The sequence below is a fragment of the Theobroma cacao genome, chromosome 9 (assembly GCF_053813885.1).
Source record: "Theobroma cacao isolate CCN51 chromosome 9, ASM5381388v1, whole genome shotgun sequence".
Classification (NCBI taxonomy): domain Eukaryota; kingdom Viridiplantae; phylum Streptophyta; class Magnoliopsida; order Malvales; family Malvaceae; genus Theobroma; species Theobroma cacao.
The window spans coordinates 48,127,611-48,149,423 of record NC_142647.1 but is presented as its reverse complement, the minus strand read 5'-3'; the positions used below and the strand labels follow the sequence as shown (position 1 = coordinate 48,149,423).

The following is a 21,813-nucleotide window of genomic DNA, read 5'->3' as shown; positions in this document are numbered from 1 at the left end:
AAAAAATTTAAATTATTATCCTAAGATAATCAAATTATAGATGGTTTTTATCTTTTTCTTTTTTTCATTTTTTTCCTCCTGATAAAAATACATCTCATTCATAAAATAAAATAAAATAAAATAAATTTTTTAATTAATAATTACGATATTAAATTGTGTGCTGCGGAATTAATTTTTTGATAAATATTTTAAAATTAAAATGTTAAAAATTTGGCATCCAAATCTTTTTGAAGTTGAACTCTTTTTTAAAAAAGAAAATCCAAAATAGAAAAAGATTTTAAAAAATAAATGGTAAAATGAACTTGTTGCATATTTATTTTGAAGAGTAAAATGGTCTTTATATTTTCAATTCTTACATATTCTTTGGCATTATTCTCACAAACCAAACGCATTAATTAATAATATTATTATTATTATATTTCATTTTACTAAACTAAATAATGTGATATTTATTTTTATTTTATTTTCATCGAATAATTATTTTATTTCGTATATTAAAGCGACGTAAATTCAGAATAAAGTTTTCAAACGTACTGCTAATCTAAGTAAGTGAAGGTAAAAGATGCCGTATCGAGGCTCGAGATGGGCCACATCCAGCCCAATTTCGGTATGCTTTATGCGCATTCACGACGCGTGAAGCACAATCGCCAACGAATTCCGCCCCTTATCCTCGCATATAAATATTTTTCCTTTCTAAGAATCAAAGTTTCCATTTTGGTTTCTCCACCTTGCTTCGATTCCTGAATAGATAAAGGACAATTCAAATTGAGCTTTTTAAGTTGAATTCTTGAACAAATTCAAAAGGGAAAAAAAAAAAAAGAAATGGGAAGTCCAAAGAAGAATGAGAGTAAAGGATTTTTCGCGGCGATGACCTCAGGTTTATCTCTGTTTAGCAACGCCATGCACAGATCTGTCAACGGGTAAATTTCGTCTGCAATTGTAGTTTTTCTTTGTAAATCACGTCGTCGTTTTGGCTTTGCTTCGTTCTTTAAATAGGATTAGATTGTTTAATCCAGCATCACCTCGGGAAGCTAAATCCTTTAGCTGACGGTTTGAATTATACGATCATTTCTTTCGATTTTTTTCAAATTTTGTTCCTTTTTTTTTCTTTTATGATCTGCTGCTTTAAGTGATTTGATTTGACATTTTTTTATTGGTTAATCATTTGATTGGAATGTACATCATTTTGAACCGAAAAGCTGCGGTTCTTTATTTGGAAATGCTTAGCTGTTAATTTTAGGTTGATAAAGAGGAAAAAGATTGCGGGGCTTTTTGGCAATTAATGTTGATGTTGTTTAGAGTTAGCATCACATCAGTTCATTAAATGTTTCAAATTCCAAAATTAAATTCGGTTCAGTTTGAATTTTGGTTTTTACTTCATTTTGCTGTCAGGAACTTAAACTAAAAAATAATAAAAGAAGTTGCTTTTGGACTTGATTTCGTTGTTGAAGATTCTTCCTTGATACTTTTCCATCTTAGATGAAATGCAATGCAATGCAATGGTTATTCAAATCACTTTTATTTGTTCCAGACAATTGCAATTCAGCTAAATTCTATTAATGAAATAGGTTGATTCTACTTCCTTCTACTGAAGTCAATCCAGTTATGTAATCATTTCATTCTAAACAAGAGTGCTACTGTTTTTCTTAAATGTCAATATTATATACCGTCAACTTGAAGGGATTTGACACCTTTAAAAAAAAAAAAACTTGGAGGGATTTGATGCCTAGGTTTGTTTATTGGGTGTCTAGATTGTTTCATGATTGCTGCTGTGAATATCTATTAATTTTATAGGTTTCCTATTACGAAATTTTGTCTTTAAATGGTTTGCATTGCATATTTTTTTCTTCTTTCCAGGCATCATCATGCTATGTGTCAAAACTCAGTGGGTTTGGGTCATGCTTTTACTATTTTTCCCCCTTCTTACGGTAGCCTTCCCAATAGAATGCCAAAAGGTTGTGCATGGAATTTTTAGTGGGTAATTGCTTAGGCACCTTGGGTGGTGTTTGGGCAAATTGTCGAAATGTCACCTTAGTTCTCATTAATCAAGAACTTAATTGTGGCTGTTTAAAGAATGTTGTTGAATGAATCTCGTTTGTGTGTATTTGTGTATGGGTGTAGAAGAAACAATTGTACTGTTTTAGTTAGTAATTTACAGCCTCTCATATTTGCAAACTTCATAATATAGCTTAATCATAAAGTTTTCGTTTGTGCATTTCTTGAGAAAGTTGATCAGACCTTTGGTTTGATCTGGTGTATAACTTTAGAATTGTCTTGCACACTGCATTTTCTTGTCACTTATCACTGTGAATTGTGGGAATGATTGGAATGCTTTGACTACATTTATATTTTTAGTTTCCATCCTAAAGTTGTCTTATTCGCTTGTTATAAAGGAGAGATTTTATGTTTTTCTTCTTCCTATGACTTTCAGGATACTTGGTTATGAAGGGGTAGAAGTCATAAATCCAGAGGGAGGAAAAGAGGATGCTGAGGAGGAAGCTCAGAGAGGAAGATGGAAGCAGGATGTATACATCTTTATAACCATGTTATTTAGTTCTCTGTTTTATGGGTCTGTTGGACAGATGCTCTTCTTCTTGTATCTCTCTCCGTGGGAATTTTTAAAGATGGTTGAATCACTCTTAGTTTTTGGATTTTTTTTTAATATTTCTTTGACTATTAAATTGAGGTTGTATTTGAAAACTAATATTTGAAGATGGAAAAACTAGGCCCTTGTACTTGTAATTTTTTTCTGTTCTTTTGGGCTATGGAGATGAAGAGATGCATTCTTTGTTTACTTTATTTTTACTCATTTTTTAGGCTGATATTTTGAGGATTACACTTTTTTTTTATTTAATAGGAACGAGAGAGCTACTGGAAGATGATGCACAAATATATAGGTTCAGATGTTACATCTATGGTGACACTTCCTGTCCTCATATTTGAACCAATGACTATGCTTCAGAAAATGGCGGAGGTTTGTTTTACTTAGCACAGGTTTGTTACTGTGTATGCAGCATTTTTCTCTTTTGATATGTAAATGTGCTATGCATGTTGCAGTTGATGGAATACTCCTACTTGTTGGACCAAGCAGACGAATGTGAGGATCCCTATCTCAGGCTGGTTTATGCAGGTGAGTGTGCTTCTACTTCATTATTTTATTTAATTTAATGAGGCAAGTTCTAGTTTTTGTTTTGTTATTAATGGAATTCATGATCCTGTACAGCATCATGGGCTATATCTGTGTACTATGCGTATCAACGTACATGGAAACCTTTTAATCCTATTCTTGGGGAAACATATGAGATGGTTAATCATGGAGGCATTACATTCATTTCTGAGCAGGTGACTTTAAAGTTATTTCATTATCTTAAGCCTGGTCTCCTTCATTCTTAATATGTCTGTCTATGCTACTTAGCGCCTGCGATTTCTAGGCCTTCCCTCCTCCACTCTCTTTCATTTTCTGAAAGCAATTCTGGGTTCATGTATGTTTAGGTTTATCAACTCAAGCTCAGGAAAAATATGTTCTCACAACTTACTTTGTCTGTTATTTTCTTTCATGTTATGCTATATTATCATTTCAGGTCAGTCATCATCCTCCAATGAGTGCTGGGCATTCTGAAAATGAACATTTTACTTATGATGTGACATCAAAGTTAAAGACTAAATTTTTGGGGAATTCTCTTGACGTCTATCCTGTTGGAAGGTAATACTTTCTTTGTTTTCTGTGAACTATCTTTTTTACTCTATGTCTTCTTGTTTCTCTGGTATAGTTATTGTTTAATATTCTGTTGGAAGGTAATACTCATCTAGATTTATTCTTAAGCAGAACACGTGTTACTCTTAAAAGAGATGGGGTGGTTTTAGATTTGGTTCCTCCTCCCACGAAGGTTAACAATCTGATTTTTGGACGAACTTGGGTTGATTCACCAGGAGAGATGATCATGACAAATCTGACTACTGGGGACAAAGTCGTGTTGTATTTTCAACCATGTGGCTGGTTTGGGTATTCTTCATACCTCATTTTATTATTATTTTTTAGACATAATAATTTACGCATTTGCATTTTTTGGCATTTATATACAGTGTCATATATAATTTAAGGAAATAGCATTGCTACATCTGGAATTCTTAAAATGAGTGGTCTGAGATGAAATTCAGTTTGAAGGTCTAACTTGCATCACATTGTGTTCCTATTTTGTCATCCATGCTTGCTCTCTCTCTCTCTCTCTCTCTCTCTCTCTCTCTCTCTAAGGCTTCTGTGTGCAGAGAATGCACCCTACACTAATTTATTTGAGCGATTCATACTAATCAGATACATATGTTTTATGTAGTTTGACCAGTCCCTTTCTCCCCAAAATTTGTTTCCAGGACTCACTTTGTGTTTCTAATATGCTTACTTCCACATTACTTGCAACCAGCTAGTGCCTAGTGGCAAAGTGGTGATTGATTATGGCTTTATTTGATTGCAGAACTGGTCGCTATGAAGTGGATGGGTATGTTTATAATGCGGATGAGGAACCTAAAATATTGATGACAGGGAAGTGGAATGAGTCAATGAGCTATCAGCCATGTGACATGGAAGGGGAACCTCTTCAGGGCACAGAATTGAAAGAGGTTCTTTCTTAAACATTGTCCCTTATCATTTAAGTTAGTAACCAGCTGCTTTAGTTAACCTATTCTTTATAATGAGATTATGGCATCAGGTTTTAATTTTCCTCAGAATGGTAGATATTATGGTGGTGGCTAGCCTTCTTATCTGTTGCTTATATCCTTGAAATATTTCTTTATTGGTTTCATGTTAAATGCTTGGCTGGCTGTCATTTTATATTGTGAAAGGCCTCGAGTCTTCATGCTTTTATCTAAATGTTAGAAATATAAAATGCAATCCTTCTGTTTTAAGGTTCTATCTGGTAAGTTTAGCTTATATGTGAGCTCATGAACAAGCTTGTGAGTTGTGAGACTAATGAACTTAATCAGATTTATGACTTGCATATTATTTTTGGTCTGCAGATTTGGCATGTTGCTGATGCTCCAGAAAATGACAAATTTCAGTACACTTATTTTGCACATAAAATAAACAGCTTTGATACTGCTCCTAAGAAATTGTTAGCGTCAGACTCTCGTCTGCGACCTGATAGATTTGCGCTTGAGAAGGGTGATTTGTCCAAGGCTGGTGCTGAGAAGAGCAGGTCCATCTCTCTCTCTCTCTTTCTTTCACACACACACACACACACTCAGGCACATCCAAAGACTTCAAAAATTTTTACACACATACAAAAAGTCAAAAAAGCTATGAACACCTAAATGGAATTGAGGGATCTGTCACAATTACTTCATGCCTCCTGCATGGATGATGTAATAAATGCCAGAAACTAGGCCTTTCTATCACACATATTCTTATTTAATCTCTTCTTTTCAAATACCATTCAAAATACAAACTTGACCCAGTGCGGTGATGCAACTCTACTCTAGAAAGAATACTTTTGATGAGAATTCCTTGATCAACAGATGCATAAAACTTTCTTAATGGTTGTAGTTCTGAGGATATTGTAAGATAAGCTCTCCATCTTGACTGGCTATTTATGGGATGGCAATTGTTCCCTCAAATGTATAATGGAAAAAAAAAAAGAAAAGAAAAGAAAATAGTGGGGGCTCTTCAATAGGAAGGTACTTTCTTTGTACCATGATTCGGTATTTTCTATTTGACCCCATCTCTTAATTTTCATGTGCAATTAAATTAAAAGGAAGGGAAAAGATCAGCGAGTTACATATTTGGAAAGTAGCACGTGCCTCTCATGGTTTAAGAATATCACATTCTTCCTTCCAATGTCTAGATTAATTTGCATCTTTTTTTCATTCTTCCAGTTTGGAGGAGAGGCAGAGAGCCGAAAAGAGGACACGTGAGGCCAAGGGCCATCAGTTTACCCCTAGATGGTTTGATTTGACAGATGAAGTTACAGCAACACCTTGGGGTGACTTAGAAATCTATTGCTACAATGGTAAATACACTGACCATCGGGCTGCTGTAGATAGCTCAGGCAGCGTCAATGAAGTTGACATTGCTTCAATTGAATTCGACCCATGGCAGTATGGTAATTTATCTACTGAATAGGTATCAGTGTTTTAATGTATACCTTTTGGATTTTGCAGTTAGTTCATAATAACTTTTTGGTGTGATATGTTAGAGCAATATGTTGTTGGCATCTGTGTACCTCTGTATCCCATTCCATCATCCTATCATAATCATACCTATGGACTTTGTAACTGTTCCAGAACTCTTTTCCACCATGTTTCTTCCAAATTTCCGAAGAAAAATTTCTTCATGGCTGACAGCTCATGTTAGCCTCATAATAGAATATATAGATGGATGGAAAGGATGTGCCCTTTTGTTGTCTTCTACTTTCCTAGGTCATCTTCGGCTAACAATGCCTGTTTACATTTCTGTACATATTTATTTGCAGAAGAAGAAAAAAGGAATTGTTGCTAAGACTGGTAGAGCAGAGTACCCTTGTGCTATATTGTTTCCATTGCCTAGATCTGCTCAGAGGTATTGAGGGATTGAGCTCAGCATAGTTTTAGGCACAAGCTTGGCCCTGCTCGATTAATTTATTTTATTAATAAATATTATATTTTATATTAAATTTTACAAAATTTAATATAAAATAATAATTAAATTAATGGAAAGGGTTGAGCTTGAGCTTGAGCTTGGCTTTAAAAAAAAAAGAAGCTAGATATGAACACCTCTCTTTTTTTTTTTTTTAAATTTATATTTAAATCCAACAATACCTTAAATTGCTGTTTGCAACTGCGTATCAGTTGCTGTTTAAGGAAACAACTTAAAAACATTTTGTCTACATGTTAAAAGGACAAAAGTCCTGCATGTCGTTGTACGTTTTTAACTTTCAAGTGTTCCGTAGCTCGCCCTTTTTTCCATGGCAAAGTGGGGGCTTCGGTGTCTCAAAACTTGGCGATAAGAACGTCCACATCCCATTAATTCAGGGCTCGGGAAGCATCCAGCTGGGAAAACATTATTCTCTTTAAGAACGGACAAAGGTCGTGTCGCTATGTTTTTTGGTCACCCAAGGCAGGATTAGATCCATCAGGTGCTGACTCATAAATCTTTGATCAGAGTTCGAACAGAAAGTCCCATTTTGTCAAAAGCTAGCCTTACCTTGAAAAAAATTGGCTTTTGGGTGATTAATGCTTTTGAATAGTTAAAATTTTGTGAATTTAGAACAGTTTATCGAACATGTTTCGCTTCTTGATGTAGTTGACACCACCCAGACAAGTGCGGAACAAAGCCTGTTTTTCTTTCTTTATGGAAGGGGCAATGGAGAGGTACCTACCCAAGCTATACCAAGCCAAATCTCGAGTATTTCATCATAAATAATAATAAACGATTTTGGTTTTTTAATTTATTAAGATCTTAGAGACTACAACTTGTTGTCTTGAAATGAGCCTTTGATGATTCCAGGGATATTAACATTATGTATTCTGATTGTGTTTTTGTCATCTAATCACCTTTCCTTTTCCCCTTTTTACTCTTTTCATTACTTTACAAATGCGCAACTTGCTTAGAATTTTGGAGATTTTTGCTTTCTTTTCTTGCCATTATTGACAAGGAAGCTTTTCTTCAAGCAACTAGCAAAAAGAGTTTGGCTTATAAGAAAAAAAAAGGTCATTACATCAAACATATTCCCTAATCTCAAGTTAATGTTTCCTTCAACGTCTTTTTATTTATTTATTTATTATTATTAATTTAAGTCTATTTACAATTTTTTTTCAATTAGAATCTTATAAATAACTTTTGTTTCGACAAAAAATTAAATTATTAATTTTATCTAATAAAATTATTAAAATATTCTCAATTCAAAATTAAACTTATTTATTCACACTTAAATAAATTTTTATAATTTTACTAAATAAAATGAACGACCTAAATTCTGTATAAACAAAAATTATCCACAGAGTGTTATTTGAAAAATAACATCTGTGAGATATTAATTAAAAAAATTTCATAAAAAATTGAACTCTCATAAGTTGGTAGAATTTACCTTTTTTTAAAAAAAAAAAAGAATAATTAATCCTAGTTAACTAATTTGTAGCCATAATTATCCTTTCAAGCCATTGGCCTTTTTCACACCCACCTGGCTAAAGCTAGGATGAAGCACTAATCATACCTTCAACAAATCTACTATTGAGATATTTGATTTCCTTCCCATTTTAGTTTGTTAGAAAGTCTGTGTTGAAAGGTCCAATGGAACAGAAAACCTGCAGAAGAAATTTCCTCATCCCACCTCACACCATTTTCATTGACCTTATTGAATGAGCTTCTGCTCATTGCTTTTACGTCAAGAAATCTCAGACTTCCTTCAACTCCAAACTCCTCCCTCAGTCCCCCTTTATTTAGTAACATACTGATGCCCCCTTTTCTCTCTCTCGTATTTACAATTCACCAGCCATCAAGTTGCTAGTCAATCTCTTCCATTTCAAGAGGATAATTGCCACATATAAGTACCAGAATAACAAAACTCGGGAACAGTTTTTTTTTTTTTTTGGGTATCAAAATTAGATCAAATCTCCTTCGTTTTAATGTTCGAATTTTTACACTATTTAAGATGATATCTTAAGTTTTAAATAATTAAGTATTTTTTGAGATATCGTTTTCGATATCTTTAAATAACATAATATATTTATTTAATCAATTTTAATTTTAAAAGATAAACATAAAGATCAAAAGAAGAGAAGTTTGACATAACTTTTGACACAGAAAAAAAAATGAAACAATTTACATTGACCTAAGTTAATTGATTAATCTTGTTCAATTTTGGACAACGTAATTAAAGAATCTCGCCAGCGGCTAATAGTAACATGTGATTCACAATGTTACAAAAAGGAGAATATCTTATACAAAATGCGTTTGAATAGGCTGAAAATTTGTATGTAAAAAATAACAATAAATAATGAACGAATCACGTGATGCCATGTGGTAGATGGACCCACTGACCCAAATCGCCAGCCTCAGCTTTGGGTTATTGACTGAGGAAACGAGGTGGCAGATGGGGTATTCCAAAGGGATTCCAGTAGTTTAATGGAGTCACGCATCAATCAGCCTGGAGGAGGATTTCTTAAACAAAACAAACCAAGAATGCCGCCCTTTTCCAGCTTTCTTGGGGGAGGGCCTTTTCTAACCATTTTTGCCTCAAACCAACGCAACCTCTCTGTCTCACATATATTCCCATGGGGGCCAGCTCTAGCTTCCAAGGCAAACCAGCCCCCATTGGCATCCCTCGTGTGCCGTTTTCACCTTTACACTTTGTTTCTCCTACCTTTACTGTGAGAATTAACATCTTTACCTAATGCCTAGTACCCCTTTCCTCCACCCCACAATTCAAGTACTGTTGGTTCTCTTTTTTTGGTTCAGTTTTATTCTAAGAAGTCAGTCAAAACCTGGGTTTCTCAAATTTTTACTGGTTTAAAGCTCTGGTGGGTGAAGGGTGGTCCAATGACCTTATCATCATTTCAATATCCTTAACATATCACGTGACATAAATCACGAAAAATTTATAAAAAATTTAAAAATTTTAAACAACATTTATTTTAAAAAATTATATTAAATTTTTAAAATGGGTATTTAATCTAAAACCAATTGAGGATAAGTAGAAAAACTCTTATTATACTTAAGTTTTATATATATATATATATATATATTTAACTTGACTTATTAAAATGTATTTTGATCACCATTTGAAGAACAAAACGTTACCATTCATCCAAAAGAGAGTAAAAGAAATTATTACAAGAAGAAGAGAAGTGAAAAAACTCATGTGATTGGGCACACGTGAGGTGCAGTCTACGAGTTATATATTAAGACAGATCACAACTCCAGGGATGACATGTACACGCATGTCTGGTTCAAGAAAATGAGCTGTAGTGGTCCGAACGGAACTCATAATCTCTTTCTTTGTGTCTGTCATTGGCAATGTCACATGGATCGTGGATGGTTTTAATTTAATCATGTGATTCAACTAAGTTTACAGATGTCGTTGTCACAAAACCTTCTCTTCAGTTCGATGAAAACAAGGAGGACCCAATTTTACTTTTGTTTTCTTTATTTGTTGGATAGATGGAACCAACAAAATCGCCTCCCTTGTCCTCTCCACATAAACTAATATAATTATTCTAATTAGCATATAAATTCATCGAATTTATTCATTTTTGACGTGACATACATAAAACAGGTAATTAATAAAACGCAAATCTAAAATCATTTATATTTAAATACGATAAATTTTAATATTTTTAAAAAATAATAAAAACTATATGAATGTAGTAATGCCAGAAAATTTTTCCAATCGAAATTTCCAGGCATACAAGTAAACAAGTTTGGAAGATTCAGTTTAGTCATTATTGGCAGGCTTTGTACTTTTCTTGTACTTAATCCAGTCCTCCACTTTCACAAGTTACACAAACACAAGAAGTGGAAGACAAATCTGACCATTCAAATTCCAAACAAATTAGCCCCAACTACAATAATCAAAACCATTTGACAATTGACATCCAATTTCTTTCTTCTAAATAGAATTATGGAACCCAATAAATTTTTAAATTCATCTTTTTATTTGAATAGTGTCAGATTCAAAATTTTATATGAAAGATGACTAAAAAATAATTATACAAAATTACCTATTTATATATCTCAAATTTTTACATATAATAATAAAAAACTTTAAAATTAGTGGGTGACGGTTACTACCCCTGCACAACCTTGACTCCACCAAGTAATTTCCACATAATTTATAAATTTAAACATCTTTTTTTGTTTATTTGTTTCAATAAAAAATAGTACTTATTCTATTTGATATGAAATTTTATTTTATTTTTAATTATACACAAAAACATTGGGTTTTTAGAGTTTTAGTTGAACCATCACATACTAAAGATTAATATTAGTGCATGTTTGGCCTAACTTTTTTTTCAACTTATATATATTTTAAAAGCAAAAACCAGGCCAAACATGATCTGTTGAAAAGCTCTTAAAAAAAAGTAACTTTTTTTAATAACAAAATTTAAAAAAAAAAGAGTTTAATAAAAAACTTCATGGAAGAGCTTTTTTTTTTTTTTTTTTTAAACACATTAATTTTCAGGAAATACTCCTCTCTCAGTTAATCTCCCTCTCTTCTTCTTCTTTATCAAAATTACTATTCTTCAACGTAAATCACAATTTTCTTATTCTTTATTTCTCTCTACAAAAACTAACAAAAAAACAGAAAACCCAACAATAGAATATAAAAATCTAAAAATTTTTTTATCTTACAAAGATTAAGAGAAAAAAATCTTAAAATTCAAAACTGCATTCCGATACTATTTAAAAAATTTCTCTCTTTTTCACCAAAAAATATTTTAATATTAAATACATCGTTTCCTCTTTTCTCTTATTTTTTGGGAATTGAATCATATGGTTCGATTGTTTGTTAGATCAATAAAAATCTAATACTATTGCTACTATACAAGTTTGAAAGTTATTCCTTTTTTTTATTGATTTCTTCGATTTTAACATATGAAATTATATATAAACTTGAAGTATAACATTATAACTTATTAGGTGATTGAAGATGGTATGAATACCCTTTATGGTAATTTTAACCGAAATTAGAGCTTACATAATTTATTTTGTTAAACAGTTTATCAAACAGTTTTAGTTTAATTATAAAAACTATTATTTTTCATTAGAGCTTAATAATAGCTTTTAAGTTAAAAAAAAGCTAGACCAAACAGGCTTTTAGTTCATTTATTGTTGATACATCAAAGTCTTGTTCAATAATTTGGTAAGTTAGAGTAAATGTTTGACTCTAGTTTAATCAAGGTACCAATTGCACCCGGGGGTTCTTATTTCACGACAGACTATTAATACTAAGAAATTCTTTGCCACATTTGGATGGCATAATCACTTTATTGAACTTTAACTAACGACTAGAATTTGATTCTCTTGTATAAGTTTATATGCTAAAAGCATGTAGACTTAGCTATGCTAATTGTCTTATGATAGTACCTATATTTACTATTTCTTTTAATTTTTTCTATACATAATGTTTACAAAATTTTAAATTATTTAAAAATATTTAAATAAATTTTTATTCTTTTGTTGGACTATCACTCACGTCCATCGTAAAGCCAATCAATGTGTTGACTGGATGGTCACTCATTATGATAACTTTTCTATAAGTTTTCACAATTTCAATCTTCCTCCATGGGGAATTTTACTTTATATCTCTACAGACAAGTTAAGAATGAACTGAAATAGAACGATGTAATTTGTTATTTAGTTATATATTTTCCTTTGTATAAATTTTTTTTTATATTTTTATTTTTGATCAAATAGACCCCGTATTAATAATAATTGACTAATTATTATTGATTAAAATATCACTTATTATTTTATATTCACATGACATTATTATAACATTGATATGAAAAGTAAAAATATTATGCGATTCTATCATCAAGTTATATTAATATGTCACGACATCGTCCACTATAATACGTCGTCATGTTATATCAATGTTACGTGATATAAAATTACAAGTAACGTTTTGATTTAAAATAAAAATATAAAAATTTGATTAAACGTAATAAATTAATAAAAATTTATTTAATTTTTTTTAAATACTTTAATAAATTTATTAAAATATTATGTCTTTTTTTCTTTTAGTCTAATCATAATTAGCTTACAAAAATAGATATCTTTCTCCTACTTTTCAAAACCCATTTTGAAAAATACGATCAAAAGTTGAGTAGTTAGGACCAACAAAGATAAAAAGGATCAATACATATGGAGAAATAATTAAGCTACTCTAATGGGTTACACCAATCTCCTATGTTTTCAACATTGATATTTCATGAGAAAGTAAGCTGTCTCTCTCACATTGTGGGGTTGGGTTTTGTGGATAAACCATGCATGTGCAATAAATTTATTTATATTCAATTTCAAATCTTTTCTTTTAACAATATCAAAGGCATGCATTAATGTAAGCAAGCACAAAAATTTGTTCAGCTTAATTTATTACTCAATATTTTTCCAATTATTGCTCAATCACAAATTATATTTTTTGATTTAATGGTTAAATAACATAAATTATATATTAATGCAACGCATGTCATCATGTACTAATTATAAAAAAAAAGATTTGTCTTGATTTTCTTGGACGGTCCAGATTTCATGTAGGCAACATCCGCATCCGCATTCGATTCTTAACCACCTCCCTGTCCCTGCCATTCTTCGCCCAGTGCACGTAACTACCTGTTTCTAAACTAACGCCGAGTGAATAGAAGCTGTGTAGTGCTTACCTATTCTTCTCTCGCCACGTGTACTCCTTAATCCCCGCTCTGTAAGAGAAATTAGTGTGATTAAACCTTTCCCTTCTGCTTAAATTAATCACATTCTCTCATTAACCGCTCTTCTCTCACGCTCGCCACGTGTTACCCAATCTCCCCGACACCGAAATTAAAAAGGACAGAGTTTTTTTTTAACATGTGGGGCCCGCCACTGGTGTAGGACCCGCCACGAACCCCCTTATCCCCGAATAGAACGGCCGTTATCCATCTTGGCTCCGGATTCTCCACGTAACCCAGCCTTCAAAGTTAATTATAACGGAGATTCCCATATCGCCGTCAAGTCCACCACACCCATGGTGGCACCATTTCGGTTTCAAAAAATTTCAAAAAGAAAGTAGCCACAACGTTGTCGATAACACTGACCCAAAAAGCGACCAATGGCGGCCTTCCTTTTTGCCACGTAGGATTATTTCGCTTTTTCCTACGTGGCATTAGTATTTTTGTAAAAGAAAAATACTGCCACAAATTTCAGAAAGAAAAAGAAAAAAGAAAAAAGAAAATTACGTAACATGCTTATCGGTTCGGGATAACTGCTCCTGTACCCTTCCACAGTGTCGCTGTTGTTAAATGACGAATTTGTCCCTTTATGCGATGCTATATCCTTTTATATAGTAGATCTGAAAGGATCCTTGCCATCTGATGAAAAAATAAAAATTAAAAAAATTAAAAATATTAGCATTAGATCTGTTGCCCACGTGATAATTAGCTGATTATTCTTTTTTTCTAATTTTAGAATTTCTAACTTTTTTATTATAAAATATATGCTGTAAATGCAAAAAAACACAATCTGGTAAAGGAAAAAATATAATATTCCGAGAAATCTATTTTATTTAAAATTTAAAATATCTCATTTTCTGTATGGTGATAATAATTTCATCGTTTTAGTAGCATGAAATTTTATTTGTTTTTATAAATTTGATTCATAAATTGTTAAATGGAAAAGAAGCAATCCATATTTCTATTTCAAATTATTGAATGTTACTGTAAGAAAATTTTGGTGAGAGAGGAAAGTTTGATTTTGAGCTAAAATTTTTTAATTTAATTATAATAATTTAGCAAATAATATTAACTTTATTAAGAAACAAAATCTAAGTGGATGTGTCAATGCCATACCAACAACAATTATTAAAAACCCAATACAAAATAAATAAATCAATAAATAAATAAAATAATTCCTCACTTTGTGACCCAACGTTTTTCTCGATCCTGCAACTCTCCCGTAGCCGCAGGATTGCATTCCACTCCACGTGTCAAGATCGAAGAGAATTGAAAACACTGGTGGGTCACCCTGAAACGAAGAACCGGTCTTTAGGTGGTTCCTGCTTACCGCTTATAACCGGTGAAGTTTACCGATAGGTCCGGTAATCAGGGGTCAATGGTATAAGAGCTGGGGTTTAAGCAAAAGTGGGGTGGTTTTCAGAGGGTTTTGGCGATCACAGAAAAAACAGAGTGAAAAATTTTTTAATTTTCTTTTAGGAGAGGAAATAAACTAAGAATTTTGAGAGAAAATTCCAAATGGCTTTCGTTTGATAAACACAGAGAAAATTTCCCTTTTGTTTTCTCGGGAAAATATGGGATAGAAAATGGAAGAGTTTTTTTATTTCCCTCTGGGAAGAGAATTTTCAATTTTGTTAGTTCTTTCTGCGATCTTGCATTTGGCCGCGAATTTCGTGTTTTGAGCGAACATTTCATTGCTTAGAGGTGAGAAAATCGAATTTTTGTTGATTTTGCTTGGCGAATTCCTCGAAAGTTTTGATCTTTTTCATGGGTTTTTTGTGGTCAAGGTGGGGTCTTTTGTGTTTGGTTGCCGAGAAATGGTGAGAAAGTGGAAGGAAGATTCGATTTTGAGTGGTAATTCGAGGACAAAATTGTTAAATGACCCATCGTTTTAATCTTTTTAAGCTTACAACTTTAAAGCAATCAAATGCCTGGACTTCTTTTCCCTCTGTTTTCAGTTTTCTTTTGAAAATTCTTAAATTTGGTTAGTTTTTAACGTTAAATTCTTCTGTCTGTCGACAATTTGGGTTATAACGTACTCGATCTGGGATTTTGGAGACAATTTATCGGAAGAGCCGAAGAGATGATCAAAGATTCTTTCTTTTTACCAGTTATTTTTCAGGCTTTTCTTTTGTTGGGTTTTTCGAGATGATCTTTTGTTCAGGGTTTAGATCTTTTTAAAAGCAAAATTGTCTAAATTACACAGATTTTCTCGGTGTAGATGCATGAATTGGTTATTTGGGCTTGGATCCTCAGTGTCAGGGTTTTGTTGTGGTTTAAGGGTTTTTCTTTTAAATTTGATTTTCTAATTTCTGTTTAATTTCTTCTCCTGTTCTCTGTTTTGAGTTTGCAAAAGTTTGATGTGTTGAACAGAAATTTCAAAGAATTTCTTCTGGTTTTTTTATGTTTTTTAATATCTCCATCTCTTCTTTTTCATTGTTTCTTTCGAGTTGTCCATTTTATGGATTTCTGCATCTGATGTTGGATGCATAAGCATGTTTTTTCTTTCTTCTTGAAATATATATTTTTTTATTTATGGAGGGGGAGGGTTGATGGTGGTATGGAGTTTCCATTTCTCATCAGATCATATGGATCTTTTATAAGTTTCAATTACAGGATTGAGTTAGTGCTCTCTGCTTCTGGGTTTATTTACAATTATGAGATAGTCTCTGTAGTTTTTTTTTCTTTCTTTTTTGGGTGAATGGATGGAGTTGGAGGGCTCAATGCCTATGTAAAATTTGAAGATAACCAGTTAAAATTTACAATTCTAGGCACACCCTGCGGTTTTGATTGTTGTGGCTATGGATCCAAATGCAGTGGCTTTTATCTGTAATTACTTTTTGGCCTTTGTTTGGCAGTGGCATATGAATATTAATTTATCATGTTTCTTTTATTAAGTTTTACTATTATCTTATAGAACGATCATTTCTGTTCTTTGATCATTTGTCATGCTTTGAATATCATTTTCTGCTGTCCAATTTATTTCTTAAATGGTAGCAATTTTTATTTATTGATTATACATTAAATAAACCATATTTAGATGAACTCTCACATTTGTCTCTTCTCAGGGTCTAAGCTTTGTTGAGACATAATACTTGTATCTCTTGGAAATTGATTCAAGAATGCTGGTGAATTGCATATGATGTGTTCAATGCGGTGTGAATTTTGAGATATGGTGTTGCAGAAGAGGTTAGATTATGGATTCAATGGCTATCGGGTGCCTGCTACTCCGCGAGCAACCAGATCAGCCAGGGTAATATACTTTGCTGTAATGGTATTGTATTTGATATTTACCTCTCTTTCTTCCTCTGTTTGCTAAAACACTGATCTATTTTTAATGATTACCGTTACTTTTATAGAAAAGGGTTCCATTTAGAAAGAGATTCGAAGACAACCAAATAAGTGCATTTGACTTGCTGGCCACTGTAGCTGGAAATTTGTTACTAGGTAAAGAAAGTACCCCTACTTCCAGTAATAAATCGAGTGGTGAAGATCAGTCTGCAGTTGTAAAAAATACTGTAAAGGAGGAAAGGCGGGATGGAGATCAGTCATTGAAGGTAGAAACTAGCAATCAAGACAGGACTGATAGGAAATTCTTTGTTTCTGAACTTGTTCCACAAACCAATGATCTAAACTATAGTTCTAAGGAATCACCAAGCCTTCAAAATGATGCCCATTTTGGATTTGCCTCTGTAATAACAACTTCTGATTGCTCAGAGAGATATGATGCTCAGAAGTTGATGAATGGCAAAACCGAGAATGAAATGGGAAGTTTTCCTTGTAAGGTAGAGACAGGTCCTTTTGTGTGTGGGACATCTGGTGATTGTATTAAACCAGAGTCTCAAAATAAAGGGTTAATGTATGAGGAGCTGGATAGAACTGATAAGATTTCGATTGGAGAAGTGGCTGATACATGCCCCTTAGAAGATCCAGTGCTCTTGGATGGTAAACCTCCTGCTCTAGTTAGTTCAGACGATAGTGGTAAGGCACGTTCATGCGGGGACTGTAGTCCTCGTAGTTCTTTTCCTGCAAAACAGGATGATGTAAATGTAGTTAGTAGAGATGATGACGAAAACTCTTCAGGGTGTACTCACCCTAGCCCCATAAAAAGGCCATTTAGGCCAACGCCTCGTATTGGAGACAGAAGAATAAGGAAGATACTGGCTTCTAAATACTGGAAAGTAGCTCCAAGATTGAAGGATGTGACATTTTCCAATTCTGGTATGTGGCTCTTTATAGTTCAAATCAGCTCAACTTTGAGTAAATTGTCTGGTATCATTAAACAGGATATTGAGAACTGTGGAATTATTTAATTAAATGGATATCTTGATCCTTCAGATGAGAATGTGAAGCCTGCTTGCTGTGGTAGGAATAGCACTTACAAACGCTTAAGATCTGAAAGGAATTACCCTTTTAAAAAAAGGAAGTTTTTACACTGTAGCTCAGTTTCAAGTTCGGCTGGAGGAATCAGCAATGAGGGTATTTCTGATTCACCTGAGAAGAGCATCAATGGAAATGCTTCTGGTGTATATTCAAAGATGCATGGAGGTGATTTGCCTGCTTTTCATCTCTAATCATTATAGTCTTTTTGTTCGTGTTTATAGCTAACAGCAGTATTTTGCTAACCGATCCTAAATCTTATGCAGGCACTGGAGAATCATCTTCACTAGCAGACCAACGCAAATCATTCCACTCTATGGATTCTCACGGTATGAGAACCTTTGATGGAGTGATTCATATGCACTCTTTTCACTTGATTGGTGTCTCACATTCAAAGAGGTTCTTACATCAAGATGTCTTTCCTTTTACTCAGTGAAGCTTAGGATCAAATCTTTCAGGGTGCCAGAATTGTTTATTGAAATTCCAGAATCTGCAACTGTTGGTTCATTGAAGGTATAATGATCTATGGTTCTGATCATTGTGGTAAAAGTGTTTGTCTGCTGTTCATTGTAGTTCAATTTTGGTATTAGACGGCAGAATGCTTAGAGATATGGGAGCACCATCTTGCCTTGCCCCACGATGGATGCTTGGATAGTTTTTCTTGTAAATTGTAATTCCAGTCACTGGTCTCATCTACTGGCTGCTTCCTCATTAGCGTTCCTTCTAATGATGTGTAATTGATCTGTAGAGGACTGTTATGGAGGCAGTGACAGCGATACTTGGAGGTGGATTGCATGTTGGTGTACTTCTTCAAGGAAAGAAGGTTAGAGATGACAACAAAACTCTTCTGCAGACGGGAATTTCTCGTGATAACCAGATGGATGCTCTGGGTTTTAGCCTGGAGCCTAACCCTTCACAAACTTCCCCATTGTTATGCCGTGGAGGTTCTCCCTTAACGCTTCCCTGTGACTCACCTCTACCTCTAGCTAGGTAATAAAAATAGTTTTACAAGTTTACAAGATAATGGTTTCATTTTGTTGTTTTCTAGAGTTAAACATGAAAAGAGAAGAAAAATAATTTCTCACTAGGTAGTTTATCATTTTTGGAAAAAAAGGAAAAAATGTTGGAATGGCTAGCAATTATCGGAACCATGATCATATAGGATCTACTTTGTTATCCTAAATTCAGCCTTGAAGAAGGGGCTGACTTTTTGTTTGGTTTAAGTATTCTTTTTCATGAGGCTGCATGAAGCTTGTGGAAAATTGTTGCATGATAATGTCATGGTCCATGTTATTAGCCTTGACCTTTGTTCTGCGTTTAGGGATAGATATGTAGGTTTTACATGTTAGAATTCAAGATTCTTACTCCATATCTCTTAAACAATCTTGCCCATCAGAACACATAAGAGTTGTTCGGTTATTCTGCTGATTCAGTTTATGATTTAATACTGTTTGTTGCCAGGTATCCAACAACTCCTCGTTTAGCTAATCAGGTTATTTGTGATCCCTCACCTTTGCCTCACATGGCCAATTTGGGAAACTTTGTTGAAAGCGATCATGATTCTGCACCCTCACCTACTGACATGTCACTTGAAAAAAGCACAACTGATTCTAAAGCCCTGGTAGCTGTACCAGCAATGAGTGTGGAGGCACTAGCTGTGGTTCCTGCTCATAGGAAATCCAAGCGATCTGAAGTTGTGCAGCGTAGAATTCGTCGACCTTTCTCTGTCGCTGAAGTTGAAGCCCTGGTTCAGGCTGTTGAGAAACTTGGAACTGGAAGGTACGTCTGAACCTACTGAAGGAATTATAAGGAGCTGTTGAGAGATGTGACCGAGTCTTTGAAATTTGCTACTTTGCTAAGTATTGAATTGATTCAGCATGATACCAACTTAGAATTTTGCATGAATGCTTGACTCAGTAGCCACTCTAGGGAAATGTATGTGCTCAGAAGATATTTAGAATGCTGTTTTCTTAACCACTCACTCCTGTCTTACATACGGGAGTGTAATGTCGAAACAGCTGGCCTAATTGTGTGGTTCTACCAGACATCCCTTATGCTGTGCTGGTCAGGATTTTAATAGCTTTATTAATTTGCAGGTGGCGTGATGTTAAATTAAGAGCTTTTGATAACGCGAAGCATCGCACTTATGTGGATTTGAAGGTTAGTAAAAGGATCTCCTGCTTCTGTAAAGCAGGTGCAAAACTGTTTCTTATTTATTTATTTATTTTTTTACCTCTCTCTTCCTCTCTCTCATATTTTAGTTCTTTGGCTAATCTCGAAAAGTTCTACTTAACCTGCTGGTAAATCTGCCTCTCTCTTTTCCTAATCAAATTCTTTTGTATCATATTTTCATTCCTTTTATAAGGTTATTGGATTGTTTCCTAACCGTTAAGTTTAAACCCCATGTTTTAAAATTCAAAAAGGTCCACTTTATGTCTTGGACCCACCAGGGATCATAGTTTAATCTGTTTCAGGCACATAGTTGCTTGTACAACAGGTAAATGATTAGATAGTCTTTACAAGCTTTTATCAATTTTTTGTAGCTTTATCTGTAAGATAACAACTACCACACAAGGAATTCTTGAATCCTTATCTCACACGGCTTCTGCCAATATATTTATGGCACAATGTTCACCTTTTTGCCTCTAGGTTTTAGCTTAATACATTTGTTTTATTATTACGGCTAGTTGGATATTTCTGCTGCTTTTGGTATTTCCGTTGGAAAAGGGAAACAAACGGCCTGAGGTGTTTTTTTTTTTAAGTCTTGTTGATACGTAGCTCAAAAGCATTATCACATGGTTGTGATGGTATGTACTTTGGGATTATGTAGGATAAGTGGAAAACATTAGTTCACACGGCAAGAATATCCCCACAGCAAAGGCGGGGAGAGCCGGTGCCTCAGGAGCTCTTGGACAGGGTCCTAACCGCGCATGCTTACTGGTCCCAGCAGCAAGCGAAGCAGCAACTAAAGCCGCAGCAGCCAGAGACCTGCCTTCTCCTTTATAACTCTACAATAAGAGGTGGTAGCACATGTGATGTTGTCGAAAAAACCTTAGGTTGAATGATGGGTTTAGGGAAGGATTGTCTAATTAATTTTTTTTCCTCATTTCTGTAATTGTTATTGTGATTATGTAAAAAGGTATGACAAGGAAGAAATAGAAGTACCCCAAGAAATCTGTGTAATATTTTATCCTGCTCTGTGCCTGGATTCTTCTCCTGCAATGGAGAGGTTTGGCCCCTTCTGTAAATGGTTGTTGTTGGAATAAGAGCTTGCTAACTGAATTCAATTCACCTAAAATTTCTTTTTTCCATCTATTACTTATGAAGATTAATCAAATTGGGTTTAGCAAAATCACATGGAGCTAATTTCTGAAGTTTGTAATGTTGCCTAACTGCTTTAATGAGACTTTCCCCTTTCAGCCCAAGTTTGGAATCTGGATTCCTATCATATCAATGGTTTTGACATATTTATATATAGAAAGAGAATCATTTTATATTTTTAAAATCATCATAAAGCATGGATATCTCTCTGATCATGTGGGGGATTTAGAGAAAACCCAAGTTTAAAAAAAAAAAAAAAAAAAACACTAGAATTATCGATTCCTTGGCATCTGAGGAGATACACTATGTATTAGGTAGAGGTCATCAATGTTCCTTTCTGGCAATTCTAATGCATCTTCTTTCCTTTGGTGGCTTATACTAACACTTGCTATGTCACTTTCAAGTCTCTTTCCCAAAAAGTTGTCTATGCATTATTTGAGTATGAAAAAGAAGAAAAAAAAAGTTTTTTTTCTGCAGCAGATAAACAAATGAAGAGGATTCCTAGTCTTGTGGCTGAAGTAAAATGGGCTGTCTTCCTTTTCTTGACATTTTGTTTCTGATCATGAAAAAGAGAGGAATGTGAACCTAGAAAATATGTAAGGATTTGTTTTGGGCAACAAAATTTGTGGACTAGATGGATGGAATTAAGGACAAGTTCTCACTTCACTTCTGCTTTATAAAGAAAGAAAGAGAGGTGAGTTTTTAAATGAAAATTGTTTT

At 33.7% G+C, this 21,813-nt stretch overlaps 2 protein-coding genes across 3 annotated transcripts; both read left to right on the top strand.

Annotated features, from left to right (window-relative positions):
• The first annotated feature begins 671 nt into the window (after positions 1-671).
• On the top strand, positions 672-6,399 carry ORP3C (OSBP(oxysterol binding protein)-related protein 3C). Of its 2 annotated transcripts, XR_016028573.1 has the most exons (11): positions 672-920; positions 2,432-2,525; positions 2,858-2,974; positions 3,058-3,130; positions 3,224-3,342; positions 3,582-3,703; positions 3,827-4,003; positions 4,470-4,614; positions 5,011-5,189; positions 5,537-5,667; positions 5,866-5,892. XR_016028573.1 is itself a non-coding variant. In XM_007016325.3 (10 exons), exons 1-10 carry the CDS (start codon positions 823-825, stop codon positions 6,110-6,112), a joined length of 1,371 nt encoding a protein of 456 aa, XP_007016387.3. In that variant the 5' UTR covers positions 679-822; the 3' UTR covers positions 6,113-6,399. The 2 variants fall into 2 exon arrangements, 1 of the variants encoding a protein (XP_007016387.3); XM_007016325.3 differs by lacking the exon at positions 5,537-5,667 and having other exon boundaries at positions 679-920; positions 5,866-6,399.
• Positions 6,400-14,801: 8,402 nt separating this feature from the next.
• Positions 14,802-21,070, top strand: LOC18590670 (telomeric repeat binding protein 1). Its single transcript, XM_007016323.3, has 10 exons — positions 14,802-15,096; positions 16,461-16,645; positions 16,752-17,613; positions 17,731-17,940; positions 18,039-18,101; positions 18,206-18,285; positions 18,521-18,762; positions 19,234-19,551; positions 19,869-19,932; positions 20,603-21,070. The coding sequence occupies exons 2-10, from the start codon at positions 16,565-16,567 to the stop codon at positions 20,831-20,833; spliced, it is 2,151 nt and encodes a 716-aa protein (XP_007016385.3). The 5' UTR covers positions 14,802-15,096; positions 16,461-16,564; the 3' UTR covers positions 20,834-21,070.
• Positions 21,071-21,813: the final 743 nt, after the last annotated feature.

Bases quoted from the DNA above. Each gene is read 5' to 3' on its own strand.
- LOC18590670 (XM_007016323.3), top strand. From the start codon at position 16,565: ATGGTGTTGCAGAAGAGGTTAGATTATGGATTCAATGGCTATCGGGTG. The intron at 16,646-16,751 runs GTAATATACTTT...TTACTTTTATAG, and splicing joins GAGCAACCAGATCAGCCAGG to AAAAGGGTTCCATTTAGAAA. The intron at 19,933-20,602 runs GTTAGTAAAAGG...GGGATTATGTAG, and splicing joins GCACTTATGTGGATTTGAAG to GATAAGTGGAAAACATTAGT.
- ORP3C (XM_007016325.3), top strand. From the start codon at position 823: ATGGGAAGTCCAAAGAAGAATGAGAGTAAAGGATTTTTCGCGGCGATG. The intron at 3,343-3,581 runs GTGACTTTAAAG...TTATCATTTCAG, and splicing joins TTACATTCATTTCTGAGCAG to GTCAGTCATCATCCTCCAAT. The intron at 4,615-5,010 runs GTTCTTTCTTAA...TTTGGTCTGCAG, and splicing joins AGGGCACAGAATTGAAAGAG to ATTTGGCATGTTGCTGATGC.